Genomic DNA, 26,325 nt, shown 5'->3' on the forward strand with positions numbered 1-26,325 from the left:
CTGCACATCTTTGGGTTACAGGGACATTTCCACTCCATCTGACGAAGGAGCAGCGCTCTGAAAGCTAATGGTATTTGCTACCAAATAAACCTGTTGGACTTTAACCTGGTGTTGTTAAAACTCTTACAGGGAGTATGCAGAGGAATGGCATTGTCCATCATAACTGGTGCAGATACAATGGGCGGAATGGTCTCTCTTTCTGTGCTCTAACGATTCTGTGATTCATGTCCCACTCCAGAAGGTGCATTCATAATGTGGCCAAACTAGTATCAGCCTATAAACTCTTCCAATGTGCCTGACAGCAGGTGGGAAGAGTTTCGCTTGGTCAGCCATCCTGCAGTACTTATCCCCAAGCATAATCATGAACAAAGCCAACAGAAGTCCATGGTCGCCAACGTCCTCTTTCGCTGGAAGCTGGAGGAGGAAGGTTGCAGCTGAGGGTAAGTTAATCGTGCGGAACTGTGGTAAGGGCTCACTGTTTCCCGCTGACCTGTGTGGGGGGACGGACAGGAAGCGGAAGTGGCGGAGTCGGAGCTGACTGGGCGCTAGGGGCCGGGTGAGTTGCTGTGTGTTCGGGAAAGAGCGGGCGGCCCGAGTGTCCTTCCCTCATGGGCGCAGGCGGGTTAGCTGCGGGAGCCAGGGGGTGGTTGCGGGCGGCTGGGTGGGGACATTTCTGCGGCTTCTGCCCGCTGCCTTTCCCGGGCTCCGGGTGGAAAGGGCCGGGGCATCGCCACCCGGCTAGGCCTTGTCCGGCTTGGGCCTCTGAGGGTCATTGAAGGAATCTGACCCGCCTGGGAGTTTAACCTTGAGGAATATGTGACATGGCCGTGAAGCTGACTTTAATTAAAATTATTCCTTGATGTTACTCTGTTCATCCAGGGGTGGGGGAGGGGGTGAACGCCTGTACAGAAAGCGAGCCGGCCAAACCCGGGAGAGCGTTTAGAGGTAACGGGTTTTCAGCGGGAAACAATCCCGAGGCGTTTTAACTCTAGCTGTTCACAATTTAAATCCTTTGCGGGGTGAGGAGAGACACACACAAGATTCAAGCCTCCTCAAAACCAGCTATCTCAAAATTACATGTGATCAAGCGAAACTCCAGTGCATGGAGATAGGTTTCGTTTCATCAAGCGTCAGATTCATAATGAAGTGTACCAATGATAATTTCACCGTCACATAGCATATTCGGAATGCCTAAAAGTTAATTTGTTGAAATTTATCCAAAGTCTAACACAATCCGTTCCCAATAATATTGGGTATTGCACTTCAAAGTTTTTAAGATTGTAATGACCAATTTAGTACTTTGTAGGCTGTTCCTATTGCTGTTAGACATTGACTAACTTGGTGTTCAGAATAGAAGCAGAAATTGCATTTGTTTTAATGAATAGTTTTTGTACTGATGATTTGGATATCACACACGGTAATCATGCCTTAATATCTAGGAGATCCTCAGTAGAGTGTCTATGCGAAAACATCCTTTAGCTACACCTTTGTTTGCAAGAAGTGGCCTTTGTAATAGTAGCACCTGAACAAACAGAACAGGGAAACGGAGTAGAAATAATCATGCCATACATGCTTGTGGCATCTAATGGCTTGGGTGAACATCTTTTCAGAAGTTGGTCCCATTTAGTTGCAAAAGCAAAGTAGGATAGCATTGTTGATTCTTGTATAACTTATTAAAATTCAGCAGCAATGTTTCAAGCATGGTTGCAAGTTGTGATCCATTTAAGTTCGACTCAAATATTTTTAAAGCGAAAGGTTAAGTTTTAAAGGTGAGAAAGTGAAACTTTCTTTCGTGAAGCTCTGTATTGTCATAGTGATGTGGAACAGGAAAACAAAAGTTTCAACCAGGCCAATTTCAAGAGTGTCCTACCATGATACCGCCAATACATCTGTCCCATCAGAGGCTCAAACATTCTCGACCGTTGCTACACAAACAGCAAGCATGCCTACCGCTCTATCACCCATCCATACTTTGGCAAATCAGACCACAATGCTGTGTTCCTATTCCCGGATTATAAGCAAAAACTGAAGCAGTGGAATCCAATAAAGTAAGTTGTGCAATTTTGGTCTGAGGAATTGGATGATCTCCTACGGGACTGCTTCGAGTTAGTGGACTGGTCAATATTTAAGAACTCAGCAACCAACCTGAATGAGGACGCCTCTGCAGTAACAGACTCCATTCGTAAGTGCGTAGAAGACTGTGCGTGGAAGAAAACCCGTGTCTTTCCCAATCAGAAGCCATGGATGAACAGTGATATCCACTGCTTGCTGAAGTACAGGTCTGAGGTGTTCAGGTCGGGTGACCCTGACCTATACAAGAAATCTAGGTATGATCTACGGAGAACCATCAAAGATGCCAAGAGACAGTACCTGACCCAAACGCAGGCTAGCCACGCAGACTCCCACCAATTTATGGACAGGTCTGCAGGAATAACAGGCTACAAGATAAAGGCATGCAAAAACGATGGCAACAATGCACCCTGCCCTGATGAGCTCAACGCACTCTGTGCCTGTTTTGAGCAAGAAGTCAGTGAGAGGACAACTTCCACCCCGGGAGCCTCGGCCAAACTGGTATCCAAGGTTACCATAGAACATAGAAACATAGAAAAACTACAGCACAAACAGGCCCTTCGGCCCACAAGTGGTGCTGAACACATCCCTACCTTCTCGACCTACCTATAACCCTCCATCCTATTAAGCTCCATGTACTCATCCAGGAGTCTCTTAAAAGACCCGATTGAGTTCGCCTCCACCACCACTGACGGCAGCCAATTCCACTCGTCCACCACCCTCTGTGTGAAAAACTTACCCCTAACATCTCCCCTGTACCTACCCCCCAGCACCTTAAACCTGTGTCCTCTCGTAGCAGACATTTCCACCCTGGGAAAAAGCCTCTGAAAGTCCAAACGATCTATGCCTCTCAACATCTTATACGCCTCTATTAGGTCTCCTCTCATCCTTCGTCTCTCCAAGGAGAAAAGACCGAGCTCCCTCAGCCTATCCTCATAAGGCATGCCACTCAATCCAGGCAACATCCTTGTAAATCTCCTCTGCACTCTTTCAATCTTTTCCACATCCTTCCTATAGTGAGGCGACTAGAACTGAGCACAGTACTCCTAGTGAGGTCTGACGAGGGTCTTATATAGCTGCATCATTATCCCCGGACTCCTAAACTCAATCCCTCGATTGATAAAGGCCAGCACACCATACGCCTTCTTAACCACCTCCTCCACCTGCGGGGCCGATTTTAGAGTCCTATGGACTCGGACCCCAAGGTCCTTCTGATCCTCCACAGTACTAAGTGTCTTTCCCTTTATATTGTACTCCTTCATCCCATTTGACCTACCAAAATGGACCACGACGCATTTATCTGGGTTGAAGTCCATCTGCCACTTGTCCGCCCAGTCTTGCATCCTATCTATGTCCCTCTGTAACTTCTGGCATCCCTCCAGACTATCCACAACCCCACCAACCTTCGTGTCGTCGGCAAACTTACCAACCCATCCCTCCGCTTCCTCATCCAGGTCATTTATGAAAATGACAAACAGCAAGGGTCCCAGAACAGATCCCTGGGGCACACCACTGATGACCGACCTCCATTTAGAAAAAGACCCATCTATACCCACTCTCTGCCTCCTTTGGGCAAGCCAGTTCTGGATCCACTGGGCAGCAGCCCCTTGGATCCCATGCCCTCTCACTTTTTCTAGAAGCCTTGCATGGGGGACCTTATCGAACGCCTTACTAAAATCCATATAAACCACATCTACCGCCTTCCCTTCGTCAATGTGTTTAGTCACATTTTCGAAGAACTCCACCAGGCTCGTAAGGCACGATCTGCCCTTGACAAAGCCATGCTGAGTATTCTTGAGCATACTAAACCTCTCTAAATGCTCATATATCCTGTCCCTCAGGATCTTCTCCATCAGTTTACCAACCACTGAGGTTAGACTCACCGGTTGGTAATTACCTGGGCTATCCCTATTCCCTTTCTTGAAAATAGGAACCACATCTGCAATCCTCCGGCACCTCTCCCGTCTCCATCGACGACGCAAGGATCATCCCCAGAGGCTCTGCAATCTCTTCCCTTGCCTCCCACAGTAACCTGGGGTACATCACATCCGGACCCGGCGACTTATCTATCTTGATGCCATTCAAAGATTCCAGCACAACCTCTTTGTTAAAGTCCACATACTCAATCCTTTCCGCCCACCGCACGCCCGCAGTACATCCACCCAGGTCCTTCTACTCTGTGAAAACCGAGGCAAAATACACCACATAAACATCAAATCGGCCTTCTTGAAGGCCAACCCATGGAAGGCAACTGGCCCTGATGGAGTACCCAGGTGAGGACTCAGATCCTGTACGGATCAGTTGGTGGGGGTATTCACAGGCATCTTTATCCTCTTACGCCAATCTGAGATTCCTACCTGCTTCAAGAAGATGATCATCATCCCGGCACCAAAGGAAAGCCAGGCAGCGTGCCTTAATGACTATCGCCCGGTGGCTCTGACATCCATTATGAAGTGCTTCGAAAGATTAGCAATGGCATGGATCAACTCCGGCCTCCCAGATTGTCTGGATCCACTACTGTTCGCCCATCGTCACAACAGGTCCACAGCAGATGCCATCTCCCTGGCCCTACATTCAACCCTGGAACACCTGAAAAACAAAGACACTTATGTCAGACTCCTGCTTATTGAATACAGCTCAGCCTTCAACACCATTATTCCATGGCCTTGGGCTCGGCTCCTCCCTCTGTGACTCGGCTCCTCCCTCCTAGACTTCCTAACCTGCAGTAAGGATAGACAACGACACCTCCACAATTATCTTCCAACACCGATGCCCCACAAGGCTGTGCCCTCAGCCCCTTACTAAACTCCATATACACCGCTCCAGCTTGAAAGTTTGCCGACAACTCCACCTAGTGGGTCTGATCTCAAACAATGATGAGACGGAGTACAGGGACGAGAGAGAAAAACTGGTGTAATGACAATAATCTCTTCCTCAATGTCAATAAAACGAAGGAGATAGTCATCAACTTTAAGAAGAGTAATGGAGAACATGCCCCTGTCTACGTCAAGAGGGAAAAGTAGAAATGGTTGAAAGCTTTCAGGTTTCTAGCTGTCCAGATCACCAACAATATGTCCTGGCCCCTCCACGCCGATGCTATAGTTAAGAAAGCCCACCAACACCTCTACTTGCTCAGGAAACTCAGCATATCTGCTATGACTCTCTCATCTGTATCTGTAAAAGTTAATATCACGGCTTGGTATGGCTCCTCAACTGCAAGAAACTACAAAAGGTCGTGAATGTAGCTCAGTCCATCACATAAACCAGCCCTCCATCCATTGACTCCATCTACACTTCCTGCTGCCTCGGAAATGCAGCCAGCAATATCAAGGACTCCATGCATCCCAGATATACTCTCTTTCACCTTCTTCCATCAGTAAAAGATGCACAAGTCTTGATCATCTACCAACCGACTCAAGAACAGCTTCTCCACTGATGCCATCTTTTGAATGGACCTACCTTGTATTAAGTTGATTTTTCTCCACACCCTAACAATGACGCTAACACATTCTGCACCCTCTCCTTTCCTTCTCATCTATGTACTTTATGCACGGTATGCTTTGTCTACATAGTGCCCAAGGAACAATACTTTTCACTGTATACCAATATACATGACAAATCGGATCAATGACTGGATAGTTTTCTGTTACAATACATATAGGAACCAGTTTCATAGAGTATTGCACCCAATTGTAAATTTGGTGGGCAAGTAATGTACTATTTAATGCCCCAAATTAAGAATTTATATACAATAAGTTGTAAGGTCATTGGGAAAAAATGGCATACCATGTGCACATGAAACTTTTGATTTACCATCAAAAAGGAAAAAAGGCATGTGCAAGAGAGGTTCTGTTTCGAGTTGAGACAAAATGAGGTATGGGTGGTTTATACCAGCTGCAAAATTGAGCCAGTGAAGTTCGTTCGGATCGTATTAATACGATTTCATAAATCTTGGTTCTTAAATGAAATTGAGCTAATTCTGCATGAAGTGTATCATAACTTTGGATGCTGCAACCGGAAAATAACATGGGAGTTAACAAATTAAAACGTTTTGTTTTGCCTTTAGATCTAGTAGTAAAGATGGTTTTAAAAGAAGTCCCCACAGAATCGTTGACTCGGCCTCTGTCACGCAATGAAATAGTTGGTTTAATTTTTCGCCTGACGATATTTGGTGCAGTAACGTACTACACTATCAAATGGATGGTAGATGCCATCGATCCAACAAGAAAGCAAAAAATGGAAGCACAGAAGCAGGTTGGTATCCTGTTTTATAATTTATGACACACACAACAATGTGATAGTATTTTGCAATATTTTAGCCTTTCCTGAGCATACTTTATGCGTAGACACTGGTGTATATGTCATGGCCAGCTGAGAGAGCGATTTCACATGTCTTCATAAACGAGATGAAATGGATACTCATCAATTAAGACCTTGTACCAGCTGTAAATTAATGATATTTACAGCCAGTTGATAAATATGTTATATTAAAAATGGCAGCATAGTTCATATTATCCCTACAGTGCAGAAGGAGGCCATTTGGCCCATCAAGTCTGCACCAACCACTATCCCACCCAGGCCCAATCCCCTTAACCCCATCTATTTACCCTGATAGTCCCGATAACACTAAGGGACAATTTACCAAGGCCAATCAACCTAACCTGCACATCTTTGGAGCGTGGGAGGAAACTGGAGTGCCCGGAGGAAACCCATGCAGACATGGGTCCGCGGAATTGGGAGAAAGATTTCAGAAAATTATACCACTGCAGAATCTAATAAGCAGAAACTGTCTCAGCAAATCCCATGAGAATGTTGACTTCATTTAAAATGGGTTACATTGTCAAAAAATGTGTGTACCCTCTGCAAGATATTTAATAGTTACTGGTTTATTGTATTCATGGTCATGATTTTTTCCTACAGTACTTTTAATATATCAAATCATTTACATTTTTCTCTTTGGTAGGTACTATCGTGGGTAGTATGCTGTGAATAATCGCCATTAAGTTTATTTGCCATATCTCTTGAGCTGATTATTGTCATATTGAAGAGTTTCCTGAGTGTGGCTCCATTCTAAAAGCAGATTGGCCAGCAAGGGACAAACTTAGCAGCTGTTTATAGGTTCCTGGCTTTGTGGAAACTGTTGGTGATGACCACACCCCACTCATGGCATTCTTTGTCTTGAATGCAAGAATGGTTGCAAGACGCGATGCCATGTAGATAAGGATTTATTGGTTCGTTGAGCAGTTATGCAATCAGTTGACCTCACTGAATGACAGTGTAGAAAATAGGAAGCATAATTATAGATCTTTTACTTGAGCGTAAAACAGATTCCTCAGTATCGTCTCACCAAGTGTAGAAATACTTTTTATACATTCATGGGATGTGGACATTACTGATGAGACCTGCATTTATTTTCCATCCCCGATTGCCCTTCAGAAGGTGGTGGTGAGTTGCCTCCTTGAATAGCTGCAGTCTGTTAGGGAGAGAGTTCTCTAGCAACAGTGAGGAAACGGCAATCTAATTACAAACCAGCATTGTGTGTGGTTTGGAAGGGAAGTTGGAGGCAGTTGTGGTCACACGTTTGGTAGGCACTGTTGAAAAACCCTTGACAAGTTGCTGTATTGCAGCCTGCAGAAGGTGCACACTACTGCCACTGTGCACCAATGGTGGAGGGCATGAATGTTTTTAAGGCAGTGGATATGATATCATTTAAGCAGGCTGTTTCGTCTTGAATGATCAAATTTCTTGAGTGTTCGAGCTGCACTCATTCAGGCAAGAAGCAAGTAATCAATCATGCTCCTGTCATGTGCCTCATTGATTATTAAAAAGCTATAAGGAGTCAGGAAGTGAGTTACTTGCTGCAAAATACACTGCCTCTGAATGCTGTTATAGCCTTCGCAATTACATGGCTGCTCCAGTTCAATTTCTGTTGGATAGAATCCCCCAGGATGTTGGTAGTGCACAATTTGATGATGGTGATGACCTTGAATGTCAAGGAGATGTGGTTTGGTTTCCCCCTTGGAGCTGGTAATCTGCTGACACTTGTATCATACAAAGTTACTTGCCCCTTATCAGCCCAAACCTGAACGTTCAGGCCTGGTTGTGTGGAGGCATGGACTGCTCCAGTTTCTGAGGAGTTGTGAATGGTATTGACATTGTGCAGTCACCAGTGAACACCCCCGCTTCTGACCTTTATGATGGAGGGATGGTCTTTGAAACAGCTGAAGATGGTTGAGCCTAGGACACCACCCCGAGGAATTCCTGTAGTGCTGTCTTGAGACTGAGATGATTAGTCTCCAACAGCCACAAGCATCTTCCTTTGAGCTAGATATGATGGCCACCAATGGAGAGTTTTTCCCTGATTCCCATTTACTGCAATTTTGAAAGGGTTCCATCGAGTTGTTGGGTTAGAGGATATACGCTCACAATATGGACATCTGCAAATGTTTAGAATATGTATAGATAGTCGCCGGTTCTATCTGTCATCAACTGGCTTTCTGGAATGTAACACAAACTAACAAGGTGTTTGTATGTCAGAGGCAGTCAGATGATCACCAGTGATGGAATGCTACTCTGTCACAGATCATTCAGGTAAGATGTTAAGAACCTGATTCAGTGGATGCAAACAATACCATGACATTGTTTGAAGCAAAGTAGGAGTTCTTCTGGTGACTGGTTATCTGTCAGCCAAAATCCTTGAACCAGTTTAAAATGGTCCTTTTGTCTTGTGGAACCTTGCTGTTGCTACATTCATGTAAATGCCCAAGGTGACGAAACCTCAAAAAATTTGTCATTGTTCAGAAAGTGCTCTGGAATGTCCTAGAATATTATGAGCTCTGTGAATGCAAACTCTGTCAACACAACTGTTTTGCTTTTAACTCTTGCAAGCCGGGTTCAAAATACACTGGGATGGCAGGCAAATTCACCCTTAAAAATTTCCAAAAAGCCCATGAGAAATCAATGATGTGGATGGCAAATGAGAGAAAAGTCACCTCAGTTGGGAGAAACTGAATCTGAGCAGCTACTCATCCAATTGCAGGTTCCCTCTCACCTGTCCCCTGTTCCTCCAGGGACAGAGTCTATGATTGGTGGAACAGCAAGGATGGGAGAGAAGGAACCTGTGAATGGAGGAGCTGGAACTAGTTTTTTGGCTGGTTCCGCTAGTGCTATAATGCAAAGTCCAAACCCGGGTGAGAAAGAACAGGACAACAGCAAACATCAGCGAGGCCTTACTCAGTGACGCTCATCCAAAGTCAGCAGCCACAGTGCCTGAGTTGAAAACGGGGGCTGGAGTTTGGGATGCCAGTGGGCAGAGAAGGAGCAGCAACAGGCAAACACAGACTGAGGAGCTGGAGAAATGGTCAAGGCTCCACCTTAATGAACTTGCCTTGATTCGGCCTCTGACTGCAACAGGAGTTGACTTTAATGGATTATTGTTTTCAACAAGGTGTGGTGAATTGGATAAATGCTCAAAGGCAAAACTATTTGCAGGATCAAGGGGAAAGAAGGTGGGAGTGGGAACTAATCTCTGAGAGCCGGCGTGGGCACGATGGAGTGATTGGTGGCCTTGTGATCCATCATGTTCTTTGATTTTTGGACAGCCCACATACCTCCTGACTCTTTCTGTATTTGTGTTTAGACTTTCAATGTCCACTGTAAAATGTATGGCATTGGTGGAGGTTTGGGGTGCAGTACGGCTTGTGAGTTAACCACCTCTATAAAGTGGTCTGTGTCGGGTGCTTCTGTGCTAAGGAGTTCCAATCTGTCTCATTAAAGCATGGGTAATTGTGTAAGAACGTGCATTAGCTTGGGGAGGAAAAAATCATTGAAATAAACGTCAATTAAGCTGTTCGCTATCTGGTGGTTAGCTTGGGTGCTGCAGAATTAATTTGTCTTGTTGCACAGTGGGACCTTTGGAAGTCAATTTCATGTTTGTCAGCACTCGCTTTAAACAGAAGCCACAAATTGGAAAAGCAAAACCAAAGAATGGTGGACAGTGCTAGTTGCTAGCAGTTAAGTTTTAAAAGGAGCTGCCGTTGTGAGACTCATTACCAAGAAGTTGCCTTGTGCCTAATAGTTAGAACCATTTCAGTTTGGAGATGGGTATGGGAGACTTATCTCTATAGATCCCAAGTTAGAAGATTCAATTATATATGCATGCAGTCTTTGGTTTCATCTATCTAAAGAGGGATGCTTTTTTTTCTTTCTGTATTTGCATTGATTTTTAAAAATGTTACTATGTGACTGCATCACCCAATAAAGGAATTAGAGAATGAAAAAGTTGCCCCTGAAATTAAAAAAAAAAGTCCTTGAGAAATTCTCAAGAGCCCTTGAAACAGAACATTATTTTGACTCCTGCTTGTAAAAAAAAATTGATACTTTAACTGAAAAACCTATTTCTATAGCACCAAGTTCCTTCCCTCAGCCATATTCCTGTGTGTTAAATACAATTATTGTTTTTACTTTGAAACGCGGTGTTGGCAAAACTCTGCCAAACGCATAATTCCAAATACAGCAGTGAAACAAATGACAATTAATTGTTTTTATATGGTATTGGCCGAGGCATGTATGTTAGATGAGACTTTGGGAGAATTCTTGCCTCCTCTTCTGCCACGGTATTTTTCACAATCATATAAGTAATGAAACATTTAAGCATTAGTTTAACATCTTATCTGTAGAATGAGTTGAATGATGATCTTAAATATTGCATTGGAGTGTTGAAGGAAGAACTTGCATCGTATATAGTGCCCATCATGTCCAGAAGAAATTTCAGTGCTTTACAACTAATGAAGTACTTCAAAGTAAAGTTGCTGTAATGATATGGCAGCCAGTTTGTGCAGAGTAAGATCCCACAGCCAGCTAGATAAATGATCAGAAAATCTGGACTTGTGATAGTTTCTGAGAGAGAAATATTGGCCAGGACACTGGTACACTCCCTTGTTCTTCAGATCATGTCAAGGAAGATTTACGTTCACCTGAGAGGGGCAGATGGGGCCTTAGTTTCATGTCTCATCAGAAAGTCGATGTCTAACAACAATGCAGAAATCCCCCACGTTGTACTGTACTGAAGGATCACTGTAGTGTATGTGCCCCAGTCTTGGGAGTGGGATTTGAACCCACATTATTGGTACAGAACATGGAGTGCTACCAACTTCACTAAGCTAAAATTTCAGCTCCATGTAAATATAATCACCACTTCCTTATTAGTCAGCTAGTTTGCATCTGACTCACTGTGAACAAGTCAACTATCTGTAACCTTATCAATACTGTTTTATTTAAATTTCTCTCATTGCTTTATCCCAGAAGTTTTATTAATATTTTACAACTAGTTTAGATTTCTCTAGTCCTGTGAATCCCTTAGCATTCATTCTATTTAAAAATGCAGGACTGCAGAATAATGGTTTTAATCTTGTGGTTGCTGTATTTCCATAACAGATTGCTGTTCAATACTCTCCAAATGTTTTAATTGTGAAGAGGAGCTCTTGCACTCTTTTACTAAAATTCGACTGGAGCAGGAATAATAAGTCATTCTTTTATCCCCTTTTGTCATTTGGGACTCCATGTACCACACACCACATTTCTGTGCAAGGTTCAAGGAGTTTGCCACCGGGACTTGCCTTTTCAAGTGCTTAAGCTCCATTGTATCAATCATTCCTCCTCATAGCCTCCAGTAATGTGACTGTGGAGCTGGCTGACAGAAGCTGGTCATGGATGCCATGGAATATTGATTTATTTTGAAAATTGAACAAGTTGGAGTCTCAAAGATGGAAATTTAAACTAGTTTTGATGGGACCTCTAAATTATGAAGGCAGGCTCGTGGAACAAAAATATTGGATAAAAGATTGATTGGAGACATTATGTAAGTTTTTAAAATGCTGAGATGGATAATCTGGATGTAGTCTGATTATTTGGATAGAGTATAAACTGGAGGACAGGAATACAGTTTTTAAAATCAAAAACTGCCTGGCAAATGACCATATCAGGTAGATCCCCCAGCTAACCGAATATTTTCCTAGAAGTTTGCAAAATGGGTACAAAAGAAGATCATAACTCATCCAGGCTTACTCTTGCAGAATACAAAGTCTAATTATCTTTTCCTTCCTTCTGCCCAAATCTCAAAGGGAAACTTGAATCAGTTGCCACAATGATTTTGCAATGTATGTATTACGAGGAGTAAACTGAAATCAAGATAAACACATCTCAGACCAATTGTAACGATTTTATATACTAAAGTTAACTATTTAAATAAAAACAGTTAAGCATAAGAACATCTTCACAGTAAGAAGTCTCACAACACCAGGTTAAAGACCAACAGGTTTATTTGGAATCACGAGCTTTCGGAGCGCTACTCCTTCATCAGGTGAGTCATGAATATCCCCATGATTGGGACAAAGAACTGGATTTTCTTTTATATGTTGCCTGAAATTCACCAATTAATCTACTGGTTTTAGTCCTTTAGAATTAATTTATGAACTGAAATTATTCAAAGAAAAGTTTTTAGGAGAGCGGGACAAACTTCCTGTTAGACTGTGTCTGTGTTCCAGAAACGGCCTGTGGGAGTTTGCAAAGTGGCTTAAGGACATCTTAACCTTTCACAAACAAGGGTGAAGGAATGGGCAGATAAGCAAAGCCATGACCCTAACATTGCAACCATGGGATGAAGAGTTAGTGTTATTGCCTTTACAGGGGAAGCCTCTGAAAGCATGGTTCAATGGTCCATGCATGGTAATTATGAAGGTTGGCAAAGTAAATTACTTAATAGACACCTTGGATTGTACAAAAAAGAATCGGCTGCGTCATATCAATATGTTGAAACAATACAATCGTAGGGAGGAGGATAAGAAGAAGCAGGAATGTCAGGTAATATGCACCATCAAAGACAAAGGAGACAGTGAGTGTGAGGCAGAAGAAGATGTAAACAGTTCATAGTTTGAACCTACCACACAGTTAGCTGATACTGAAATATTAGAACAATTAGACACCATATTTCCTTAAGGACAGGACAACGAGAAGATCCAGAATTTAAAAGAATTTGAGAATAAACCAGGCTGTACAACTTTAATCGTACGTGATTATGGCCATCCATTTTGGTAAGAATAACAGCAAAATGGACCATTATTTAAATGGTAAAAAATTGCAGCATGCTGCTGTGCAGAGGGACCTGGGTGTCCATGTGCATGGATCCCAAGAAGTTGGTTTGCAGGTGCAGCAGGTAATTAAGAAGGCAAATGAAATTTTGTCCTTCATTGCTAGAGGGATGGAATCTAAAAACAGGGAGGTTATGTTGCAGCTGTATAAGGTGCTGGTGAAGCCACACCTGGAGTACTGTGTACAGTTTTAGTCTCCTTACTTACGAAAGGATATACTGGCACTGGAGGGGGTGCAGAGGAGATTCACTAAGTTAATTCCAGAGTTGGCTTGAGGAGAGACTGAGTAGACTCGGACTATACTCATTGGAATTTAGCAGAATGAGGGAGGATCTTATAGAAACATATAAGATTATGAAGGGAATAGATAAGATAGAAGCAGGGAGGTTGTTTCCACTGGCGGGTGAAAGGCAAAGATAGATCTTTGAACAGTGAAGTAATTAAGGGTTATGGTGAGCGGATGGGTTAGTGGAGCTGAGTCCACAAAAAGATCAGCCATGATCTTGTTGAATGTTGGAGCAGGCTCGAGGGGCCAAATGGCCTACTCCTGCTCCAAGTTCTTATTCTTATGATGTAGATGTAGGAGAATCCCCTCCTATAAAACAACCAAAGGATGTTGTAGGTTAGGTGCATTGGCCATGCTAAATTCTCCCTCCGTGTACCCGAACAGGCGCTGGAATGTGGCAACTAAGGGATTTTTAACAGTAACTTCATTGCGGTGTTAATGTAAGCATACTTGTGACAATAATGAATACACTTTAAAACATCCTTATCGCTTAGGACCAGAGAAACAGGCAAAAGCAGAGATCCAGTATATGTTGGAAAACCAAAGCAGCTGGAGTTCCCCTGTTGTGTTAATGCCTAAACCAGATGGTATGACCAGATTCTGTGTAGACTACAGAGAGGTCAATGCAGTTACAAAAGCAGATTCCTACTCAATTCCTTGCTTGGAAGACTGTATTGGCACGGCCATGTTTCTTATCAAACTAGCTCTGTTGGGGGGATATTGGCAGGTTCCTCCAACATCCTGAGCTAAAGAAATATCAGCCTTTGTCATGCCAGGCAATCTTTTTCAATATTGAGTAATACAATTTGTAGTAGTAGTTTATTTATTAGTCACAAGTAGGTTTACGTTAACACTGCAATGAAGTTATTGTGAAAATTTGGGCTAAAATAACGCCCCAGCAAATTTCAAAGGCTAATGAATCCAGTGGTGGCCGGTGTTCCTATCTGCGTAGTTTATCTTGATGATTACTGATATATAATGCCTCTTGAAAAATACTGCCTAAAATTGGTAGAAGCCCTGTTTTCGTAACAAATGCACGAAGCATTCGAAACAAAGTAAATGAGTTGATGGCACAAATCCATACAAATGAATATGATCTAGTGTCCATCACAGAAACGTGGTTGCAGGGTGACCGGGACTGGGAACTGAATATACAGGGTTATCAGGCATTTAGGAAGGATAGACAGGTAGAAAAAGGAGGTGGGATAGCTTTGTTAATAAAGGATAATATCAGGACGGTAGTGAGAGACGACATAGGCTCTAAGGAGCAAAACGTGGAATCGTTGTGGGTGGAGATAAGGAATAGTAGGGGGAGAAAAACAGTGGTAGGCGTGGTCTATAGGCCCCCAAATAATAACTTAGAGGTGGGGAGGGCTATAAACAAGCAAATAATGGATGCGTGCAAAAGTGGAATGGCAATTATCATGGGGGATTTTAACCTACATATTGATTGGTCGACTCAAATTGGACGTGGAGGGCTTGAGGAAGAGTTCTTGGAATGCTGTCGGGATTGTTTCATTGAACAGTATGTTACAGAACCTACGAGAGAGCGAGCTATCTTGGATCTGGTTCTGTGCAATGAGACAGGTAGGATTAAGGATCTTCTTGTGAAGGATCCTCTTGGGATGAGTGATCATAATATGGTGGAATTTCTGATACAGATGGAGGGTGAGAAAGTAGGGTCCCAAACCAGTGTCCTCTGCTTGAACAGGGGGGAGTACGATAGGATGAGGGTGGAATTGGCTAATGTAGACTGGGCGAGCAGACTGGTAGGTAGGACAGCTGAGGAACAGTGGAGGATTTTTAAGGAGATTTTTTAAAGTACTCAGCAAAAATATATTCCGGTGATAAAGAAGGACTGTAAGAAAAAGGATAACCGGACGTGGATAACGAAGGAAATAAAGGAGAGTATTAAAATAAAATCAGATGCGTATAGAGTGGCCAAAAATAGTGGAGAATTAGTGGATTGGGAAAGCTTTAAAGAAAAACAAAGAACGACTAAGAAAGCGATTAAGAAAGGAAAGATAGATTATGAAACTAAACTAGCTCAAAATATAAAAAATGATAGTAAAAGTTTTTACAAGTATATAAAAAGGAATAGAGTGGCTAGAGTGAATGTTGGACCCTTGGAAGATGAGAGGGGGGATTTAATAGTGGAAAACGAGGAAATGGCTGAGACTTTAAATAAGTTCTTTGTGTCGGTCTTCACGGTGGAAGACACAAATAGTTTGCCGAATATTAGAGATCGAGAGTTGGTGGGAGGGGAGGTCCTTAATACCATTACTGTTACTAAGGAGGTGGTGCTTGGTAGACTAATAGGACTGAAGGTAGACAAGTCCCCGGGCCCGGATGGAATGCATCCCAGGGTACTGAAAGAAATGGCTGAGGTAATAGCAGATGCGTTAGTAGTAATTTATCAAAATTCGCTAGACTCTGGGGTAGTGCCGGCTGGCTGGAAAACAGCTACTGTTACGCCGCTGTTTAAAAAAGGAAGTAGACAAAAGGCGGGTAACTACAGGCCGGTTAGCTTAACGTCCGTAGTTGGGAAGATGCTAGAGTCCATTATTAAAGAGGAAATAACAGAGCACCTGAATAAGAATGGTTCGATCAAGCAGACGCAGCATGGATTCATGAAGGGAAAGTCGTGTTTGACGAATCTACTGGACTTTTATGAAGATGTCACTAGTGCGGTTGACAGAGGGGAACCGGTGGATGTGGTGTTTTTAGATTACCAGAAGGCGTTCGATAAGGTGCCTCACAAAAGGTTGCTGCAGAAGATTGGGGTACACGGAGTTAGGGGTAAGGTGTTGGCGTGGATTGGGGATTGGCTATCTAACAGGAAGCAGAGAGTTGGGATAAATGGGTGCTTTTCTGGTTGGCAGTTGGTGACCAGTGGCGTGCCGCAGGGATCGGTGCTGGGGCCTCAATTGTTTACCATTTACATAGATGATCTGGAGGAGGGGACTGAATGTAGGGTATTCAAGTTTGCTGATGACACGAAGGTGAGTGGGAAAGCGAATTGCGTGGAGGACGCGGAAAGTCTGCAGAGAGATTTGGATAGGCTGAGCGAGTGGGCGAGGATCTGGCAGATGGAATATAACGTTAGCAAATTTGAGGTTATCCACTTTGGAAGAAATAATAGTAAATTGGAATATTATTTAAATGGAGAAAAATTACATCGTGCGACTGTGCAGAGGGACCTGGGGGTCCTTGTGCACGAATCGCAAAAACCCAGTCTGCAGGTGCGGCAGGTGATCAAGAAGGCGAATGGAATGTTGGCCTTTATCGCGAGGGGGATAGAATATAAAAGCAGGGAGGTCTTGCTGCAACTGTACAAGGCACTGGTGAGGCCGCAACTGGAGTACTGTATGCAGTTTTGGTCCCCTTATTTGCGAAAGGATATATTGGCCTTGGAGGGAGTGCAGAGAAGGTTCACCAGGTTGATACCGGAGATGAGGGGTGTGGCTTATGAGGAGAGATTAAACAGATTGGGTCTGTACTCGTTGGAGTTTAGAAGGATGAGGGGTGATCTTATAGAGACATATAAGATAATGAAGGGACTGGATAGGGTAGAGGTGGAGAGATTCTTTCCACTTAGAAGGGAAACCAGAACTAGAGGGCACAGCCTCAAAATAAGGGGGGGCCGGTTCAGAACAGAGTTGAGGGGGAACTTCTTCTCTCAGAGGGTAGTGAATCTCTGGAATTCTCTGCCCATTGAAGTGGTGGAGGCTTCTTCGTTGAATATGTTTAAATCACGGGTAGATAGTTTTCTGATCGATAAGGGAATTAGGGGTTATGGGGAGCAGGCGGGTAAGTGGAACTGATTCGCTTCAGATCAGCCATGATCTTGTTGAATGGCGGGGCAGGCTCGAAGGGCCAGATGGCCTACTCCTCCTATTTCTTATGTTCTTATGTAACAAAAGTGGTGGACGGTTTGCAGAAGGGGTCACATGGTATTTCATGGCTCCAAAAACACTACACCTGAAAGATGGTGTTTAAATGTTGGTTTTCCTCCTGAGAAGATGGAGCATCAGCTGCTTGTGAAAAGAAGACATCAGCCTTTTTGCAGCCCAGACCCAGTCCACAGCTGGAAGTGAATGTACGCTGCTGCTAAATTGCTTTACGTGCTGGAACTGAGTCCTTGCAAGTGTTCCTCAAGTTCACTTTAAAAACAGTGCAAGAGTCATCGATTGTTTTGCAGATCAGTGCTGAGATCAACTATATAACCTGGGTGCCATTTCAAGGATTCCACCCTCTTTCATTCTTCCTTGAATCATTGACTTTGAACCTTTGGCAGAATTCCTCTTTTTTTTTGCAGTTTGTGAGAGAAAGACTTTGGGTATTTCAGAAGTTATTCGTATGCTTTCAAATTTCATAATGTTTATTAATGAACTTTGCCTTTATATTTGACCAGACTGGTTTTATAGACAAAGATCGACCCTCCAACCCCTGTGCCGATCATGATGCCCTAACTAAACTAAAACAAACCCAGCTGCCCTTACTCAGTCCATATCCCTCTCTTCCCTCCCTTTTCATGGACCCATCCAGATGCCTTGGTGCCTAATTGGGCAAGGGCCAATCACATCTAAATTAGACAGGAACTGGGGAATGTGGATTAGGAGTGGCTTTTTGAGGGCAAATCCACTTCTGGCATGTGAGAGGCTTTTAAAGGCCAGTTGATTGAAGTGCAGGACAGGTATGTCCCTGCAAAAATGAAGGATATAGATGACAGGATTCGGGAACCATGGATGACGAGGGAAATTGTAAGCTTAGTCAAAAGGAAAAAAGTGTACGATAGGTCTAGGCATCTAAAAACTGACGAAGCCCTTGAGTACAGTGAAAGTAGGAAAGAACTTAAACATGGAATTAGGAGGGTTGCAAGGGGCCATGAAATGTCTTTAGGAGAATTCCAAGGCTTTTTATGAAATATATGGAGGGAAGTTATGCATGGGGCCACAGGAAGTGAGTGAGATCCTTAAGAAGTACTTTGTATCGGTATTCACCAAGGAGAAGGACATGACGGATGTTGAGGTCAGGGATAGGTGTGTGAATACTCAGGAGAACGTTAATATATCGAAGGAGGCAGTGTCGGGTATCCTAAATTGTATTAAGGTAGACAAGTCCCCGGGGCCAGATGGGATCTATCCCAGGTTACTGTGGGAGGCAAGGGGAGAAATAGCTGGGTCTTTAACAGATGTCTTCACATCCTCTTTGATCACAGGCGAGGTTCCAGAGGTTTGGACAATAGCCAATGTTGTTCCCTTGTTTAAGAAAGGAAGCAGGGATAATCCAGGAAATTGTAAGGTGGTGAGCCTGACGTCATGACGTACGTATTTGGAAGGAAATGGATTAGTTAGTGCCGGCAGCATGGTTTTGTACGGGGAAGGTCATGTCTCACCAACTTATAAGTTTGTTGTTTATTGAAAGAAGGCTGGTTATAGTGTCTCATTCTGGGTAATAGTAATGAGTGAATCAAACTTTTAAACTGTGGTGTGGTTAATCAAACTGCGCACTACTTCCATCCTGGTCGTAACAAGACTAAGAATTTAGAGCGAGTTTGACAAAGTTGCACCTGGATAGATCAGTGACCACTAAAGTTTAAAAACAGAAAATTCATTCTGAACATGAGGGCATCCTTCCTCCATTAAGACTAATACAAAAACAGATTGCACAAGATAATGGGCCATAATCTCCCAGGATGACAATCAGCGGTAGATTGCCATTCCGTACCAACTGAAGTGCCTATCTTGTCTGACTGTCCTGACTCTGGCCAGGTGACATTTAAGCAGTGCAACGGGTCTCCAGAATTGAAGTGTAGAAGAAGCAGAGAGTAAGAGAACATGCCACCTTTTATATGGTATTAGCCATATTGAGTAAAAGTGTGGGTTGGTTTCGCTACCAATACCTTAGCTATCATTGTTCTTAAAGGGATGGTCTCAGGAAATCACCTTGTCATATCTATAATAGTAAGGCTATGCTGGTTCCTGCTTTTATTTTTGGTAATGGTCCCACATAATCTACGGCACCCTATTAAAAGGTTCCTCAAAAACTAGTATGAGAATTAACAGTTCCCGTTTGATAGATTGTGGTCTTCCCACCATCTGGCATGTCATACAAAATGTGGCCAGTAAAACTGTCGGTTCCGTATCCCTACATATCCTGCCATAGCTGTAAGAATTTCATGTGCTATCCATAATATATATCTCATATTTGGGCACTACCACTACCTGACGAACAACCATCCATTCTTCATCTGCAGGTCTGTGAGAGGGTCACCACTTCCTCAGTAGAATTCTAGTTTAATAATAACATTCTGGAACTTTTTTCCCATTCATTCACAGGACACAAGCATTTCACATTCCCTTGTATGCTGAAATCCACATTTGGCAGGATCCGGTTGATAATACAATCCTGTAGTCTATGGTGCTGAATCTATTCTCCAGTGTGTTTGTGTTTGCTGTGTAAATCGCTCTCTATAACATAAATACCTCGTGGAGTTAAAGAAAATGTAAATATTTAGAGAGAAACATAGAGACTTAAGTGTGTCATTTTATTAGTAGCAGATTAAAAGTGTTAACAGATTTGTGCTTCCTAGATCATTTTTGTTTTTGTCATTCCGATAAATGAGGTGTGATGGAAGTTGTCACTTTGTACTTTGTCCTCTAAACACTTTGAGACAGTTTACATTAAAAATGTTGTGTGAATAAAAGTTTTTGAACTGTCTAAAAGATAATCCACAAGACTGGTTCAGGTAAGTGACTTTCTGTTCAATTATTTTTCACCTTAATTTTTCATTAAATTACTTGGCTGTATTTCCATAGGTTGCGTTTAGTGGAAAAGTAAATTCTAATTCGTGTTTCTATCGAACTGAACATTGAGCTACTGAATGCAATTGGAAAGTAAATTATGATTGAAGTGCAGCTGTGGGACTGTCCTTGCTTTTGTTTATATTTTAAATTAATTATTAATTAACTTGCAGGCAGAAAGACTAATGAAGCAGATTGGTGTGAAAAATGTCAAGCTTTCAGAATATGAGATGAACATTGCAGCCCATCTCGTGGACCCCCTGAGTATGCAAGTAAGACATGTTTTAAATGTATTCAATGTTCTTGCTGTCTTGGAAGTAAAATGTGGATAGAATAGAATTATGAATCCTTATATTAGCTATGCACCATTGCAGTTGGTATGTACTGGAAATCTTATTAGAGGCAACTTGCCCTATGTGCAATTCCATTTTCCTTTTAGCTAGCAATTTAAATTTATTTATCCCAACCAAGGATTAAGCCGTCACTTGATTCTTGTCTTGCTCCACCAAGCCCGAGTTGACCAGTGTTAGAAGGCTGCTATACTAGATGTCATGGGCATGACACCTCTCCTCTGCTCAATAGAAAGTAAATGCGCACTTTCTCTAAATGGGAGTACAATTTGAAACAATTGACAATATCGTTTGGCATCCTACTAAATTTGATCCATTTCATTCAACCATCAGGTGACCTGTCCACAGACTTCTGTTAATGGTGTTCTGGAGTGGCTAGTAAAAGGTGCCGAAGAACAGCCTCTGGAAACTCATCCCCTTTTAAATCTCTTCTGCCCATGTGGAAAGAGTAATCTTCACCTCCCTTAACAGTACATCTAGGATTAGGAGTTTGCTCTTCAGAGTTGACGATGATGACCTTGTATCTGAGTGGTCTAAGGCCCTGTGCCTACACTTGGGGCAAAATATATAATGTGTCTTCAACTGTTTTATTAGTTGTCAATTTGTCTTAACAATTTGGACTTGACTGGAGTATTGTGTCCAATTTTGGACAACACATTTAGAAAGGATGTGATGGCAATGTGCCAGAAAGATTCCGGAGAATGGTTCCAGGGTTGAGGGACTTCAGTGAGGTGGACACTTGGGCTATTCCCCTTAGAGATGAGACGGTTTATGGAGATTCGATAGCGGTGTTTGCAATGTCGAAGGATCTCGATAGAGAGTAACTGTTGCCATAAGTGGAAAAGGTCGAGAACCAGAATACACAGATGTGAAGTGATTGGCCAAGGAATGATATAACTTTTTTTACACAGCGTGGTTAGCACCTGGAATGCACTGCCTAAGAATGTGATGGAGGGAAATTAAATTGTGGCTTTCAAAGGATGAGCACCTGAAGGGAAATTTGCCGCACTAGGGAGCTAAATTGCTCTAGCAGAGAGCTGGTAAAATAGCATTCCTTCTGTACTGTAACCAATCTGTTTCTATTCTTTAACAGATAGTTGAGGACAAAATGTCCACTTTTAACTTCATTCTAACTCTAATTGAATACAAGGTCAATAATAATCCTTTAGAGGCCAGACTTGTCCTGCATTTTTGATACATTCTATCAGAAACAAATAGAGATCTTAAGCAAGTACGCGTGCATTTAAATTTGCATGGATAGTTCTGCACAAACTGACCTATAATGAAAATAGAAACTGCAAATTAAAAACCTGAAGCAGACATTTAAAACTAAGAAACTGCATTACAGTGTATGACTCAAGCTAATGTCTTATTTTTCAATAAAATGAAATATTAAGCTTTAATTAAAGTTTGTTAATATGTAGGTTTTTTTTAAGTGAATTTATTCTGCGCACAAGTTTAAAATGTGCTGGGTGAAAAACTGACCAACTTTTGAACTAAGACTTCATCAATTCCTTGTTGGAAGAAAAGTCAAGTAAAGAAATTTCCAAAACATTATCTGGAAAATTAAGAAGCAAATCTACCCACTTTAAGATCTAGCTTTTAGTGCAAAAAAGACACAAAATCCATGAAAAGATAAACTGTGTAAATAAATAAAATTTGGGGCTTTGACAAAATTGTACTTAGGTTTAGAATGAGTACGTGACTTTGAAATGAAGAATTAAGAAACTGTTTACTTAGTTGCAGTTGCTAAAGTAATCTCATTTGGAAAGCATAAATTTGGTTCTCATTTAAACATGGGCCCATTTCTGGTGAAAGGTCATTGACCTGAAACGCTCACTGTTTCTCTCTCTGCGGATGCTACCTGAGTATTTCCAGCATATTCTGTTTCTTTCACATTTCCAGCATCGGCAGTATTTTTGATTTTGGTCTTTTTAAAACTGCTGTCTTTTTAATACAGAAATAAAACAAAAATCTTTGCAGTAAATTGGAGTGCTTTTTCTCATCTCAGTTCTTGCTTGTAGATACCATGATGAGGAATCCTTGGGAATCAACCTTGGCTATCATCAAAGAAATTCTGAAGTTGAGGCCTGATCCGTGATGGTTTTATTTGACCAACAGTTAACATAAAATTGTTTACCCTCCGTTGGACAAATTATGTGAATGACTATTTCTTTAGTTACTTGTGGTCCACTAAATGCAGTTCAGAATTTCTAAAGTTCTATTTTGTAGATCGACCATACGAATTATTCTCTGATTCAGAGGCAGGATCTGGTTTCCTTGGAGCTGCCACAAGTTTGTGCACATGCAGTATGTTGACAGTGCGTCAGTGTTACACTTCCCTCATTTGCTTGTGTCAGGTCTTTAACATTTTACTGGGAACCAATTCTGGCGCTATGAGACATAATTTAAACTGAATTTAGAGTGAAGGTCAGCCCTTTGCCCCATATGCTTGTTAAACTGCCTTCAATAAACAACGTATCTTAAAAATAAAAATTATGCCAAATGTGGGCTTAGTGCCAGGTAATATTCAATCTTTTAGAATATCAAATAAGTTACTGCTGAAGTGGCTTGCACAAATTGTGACAGGCAATGTCATAACTATTGTAATATTCCAATACAGTTGGACAGCAGAAATTACATTAAAGTATTTTACTCATTTACTTACCAAGACTGCTTTATGAGAGTTACATTTTGACTGTAGTACATTGGTATTGGCAATAAAATCAGTCTCCACCATATTCATTTCCTGCATTTTTAAAAAGCATGTCCCTTTAGATAATATCCCTGAGTTGATAAAGCTATCAAGCCCTCAGGAAATATAAAATCAAAGGGTAATTCTGTCAGAGGAACAATTGCTGCTGTTTCTACTTTTAGAAGTCATGTATGAGAAACACTACAGGAGATTCATCTTGCAGATTGCTAACTTAAATATTACCGATTTTCTCAGATTATTTAAAGCTTTTAAGGATAATTTTGAAGTGAAGCTGATTATCATTACTGAAAACAGAACAGCGTTGAAAAATGGCTAAGCCGGAAGATGAAGCTGCCACTGAACTTAGTCCATGCCTGTGTTTTTTTACTGCACTGAACATAACTTCATTGTAACTGCCTTAATCTGTAGCATTTTCAATGGTTGTTCAGTTATGCTTTCATCTGCTTTCCTTAGGTTACCTGGAATGATGTTGCTGGCTTGGATGAAGTCATTTCAGAGCTCAAAGATACAGTGTTATTGCCCATTCAAAAAAGGCACCTGTTTGAAGGTTCAAGGCTGCTGCAACCTCCAAAAGGTATATGGAGTCTCGGAATAAATGTTAACTGGGGCGGGCGCTTAAGCTCACCTTTGCACTGGGGCAAGCATGGACGCCCACCTGTTCATAGCTGTATCGCCTTTCGAGTACTAAGGACCTTGGGTTGTATTTTAAGCAAATGACCAGTCGATAGGTTTGCTCAGGCAGATTACCTAGTCTGCAACGCTGGTTATTCAATCTGGACAATTGAGGTTCGTGTTGTTTGATAGTGATGGAGTAGCCAGCCCTATGTGGAGTTTGCACAAATAACCTCACTTGAGAAGATTAACTCTCAAAGCGAGACTAGCTAATTGCAGTGTGTTGGCTGTTCTTTGTGCTCTGGTTGGGGAGTGGGGTGGGGGGAAACCACTCACAATTTGCTATGCACTCAATGGAATGTAAGAATTCTTGTTGACAGGTGATGCAAAAAAGCAGAGCAAAGGATCCTTCAGCTAGCATGCGAGCTGTCTTGGTACTCATTTCAGTATTACTGCACTGAGAGGTATGTTTGGCAAAAGATCATACTGTCTTATCCCTTCTGTTGATGTAGCATCCAGAGTTGCTGTGAACATGCACATCGGCATCAATGTCTGACAGCTGTGAGACAACCACTGAAACAGAAGTGAAGATGAGCTGAAGACATTTTTTTAAAAATGCTTATGCAAAGTCATCAGTAGTCAAAACAAATCATGATGGGAGACTTCAGTGCGTGGGCTGACTAGAATGATGCACTGATTTTAATGACGTTGAGAAAGCTGATAACAGGGGGCCCCGCATTTTGACAATGTATTGAGAACGAGCTGGTCATCATCAGCCTAGTATTGCAGCAACCAGACAAACGATACTGATCCTGGATGTATCTGAGAGCCAGAAGCCAGCATTTGATAAATTATATCTGGCTAGTAGTCTGATCCAAAAGAGATAAACATTGGATGTGGATCAGAACATTGGAGTATTGTTTATATGAAATACTTTGCTATTGTTGGCAATCCAACCACATTGGTGCAAAATTGTCTTGAAGCCTATTAGATGCTTGAAGTTGAAGAGGCTGAAAGATCCAAGCAGGAGTTATCAAAACCTACAGTACAGAGATTTCCTCTGGTGTAACACTTACAGATATTAGCAGGAGCAATTGATTTCCACTACAGGATACTCTGCACTGTAATTATGGATGAAGCTGTGGCGGTCACACCCTAATAACTTGTGGAGATTTCATCCACGTTAACGAGGCCATCAAAGAAATTAAGATCATTAAAGCTCCAAGACACACAGGGTTTCCTGAAAAGATTTACATGGGTAGATCTACTTGACTCTTCAAAACCATCTGGGCAGCTGGTACCATCCCACCAGTCCTACTACCAGAAGCAGAGAGGAGCAACTGAGGCAGATATTGTGGAATCTTCTTTTGAAATTGATTTTGACAATAGTTGCTTGCTTGAAAATGCCAAATGATCTTAATCTTTGAGGCCCAATGTTGCCCTCAATAAATTTCAGAACCTCAGCCAGTTTCTTAACCAGATCAATCACTTGCTATCAATTAGATGAGCTTCAACTTCAGGTAACACAAGTGGAACTTTTGTCAAATGCTTTCTGGAATTCCATATGGTTGACATTCATAGACGTTTCCCTTAGGAAAAAGGTATTGATCGTGGAGGGGACTGCAGGTTTGATTTACTTGAATAATACCCAGTTTTCAAGGGTTAAGCTCTTTGAAATTAATCAAACCATGGTTATATTCCCTGGAATTTTGAACTTTAAGAGGTGATTTGGTCAAAGTTAAGCCTGCGAACATGTACCAACTGACTCAAGAACAGCTTCTTCCCTGCTATCATCAGACTTTTGAATGGGTCTACCGTATATTCAGCTGATCTTTCTCTGCCTATTGGTAATTGCAACACGATATTCTGCACCCTCCTTTCCTTCTCCCCTATATACTGGATGAACGGTATGTTTTGTCTGCGTAGCATACAAGAAACAATACTTTTCACTGTATCCCAATACAAGTGACAATAAATCAAAGATATTAAGGGAAATCTAGTAGATTGAGAGGAGTTATTTCCAGTGGTTAGGGAGACCAAGACTAGGGATCGTACTCTTTAAAATTTTGAAGGAGGCCTTTCAAAATGGAATTAGGAAAGGGTGCAAAGGACGGCAGAAGTTTGGATCTCCTGTGCAAAAGACAATTGAGTTAAGTCAGTTGATAGATTTTTGTTAGCCAAAGTTGTGAATGGGATAAAGGCAGATATATGGAGTGAGGTCACAGATGAGCCATGATCTCACTGGTGCAATAGGTTTGAAGGGCTCAATGGCCCACTCCTGTCCTTGGGCTTCTGTAGACCTGTTATATGGAATGGCCTGGTTCTGCACTGTACATTC

At 42.1% G+C, this 26,325-nt stretch overlaps 1 protein-coding gene across 2 annotated transcripts in view; it reads left to right on the top strand.

Moving 5' to 3' along the window:
- The first annotated feature begins 501 nt into the window (after positions 1 to 501).
- The window catches only part of atad1b (ATPase family AAA domain containing 1b), a 52,041-nt gene continuing 26,217 nt past the window's right edge, over positions 502 to 26,325 (top strand). The window contains exons 1-4 of one of the 2 annotated variants that reach the window (XM_078223587.1): positions 502 to 556; positions 6,137 to 6,324; positions 20,483 to 20,581; positions 23,829 to 23,949. In XM_078223587.1, the coding sequence (XP_078079713.1) occupies positions 6,151 to 6,324; positions 20,483 to 20,581; positions 23,829 to 23,949 (394 nt within the window). In that variant the 5' untranslated portion in view covers positions 502 to 556; positions 6,137 to 6,150. Of the gene's footprint in view, positions 557 to 895; positions 946 to 6,136; positions 6,325 to 20,482; positions 20,582 to 23,828; positions 23,950 to 26,325 lie in introns of those variants that run through there. The other variant, XM_078223588.1, reaches the window with a different exon arrangement.

Source organism: Mustelus asterias, chromosome 11 (genome assembly GCF_964213995.1).
Source record: "Mustelus asterias chromosome 11, sMusAst1.hap1.1, whole genome shotgun sequence".
Lineage (NCBI taxonomy): Eukaryota > Metazoa > Chordata > Chondrichthyes > Carcharhiniformes > Triakidae > Mustelus > Mustelus asterias.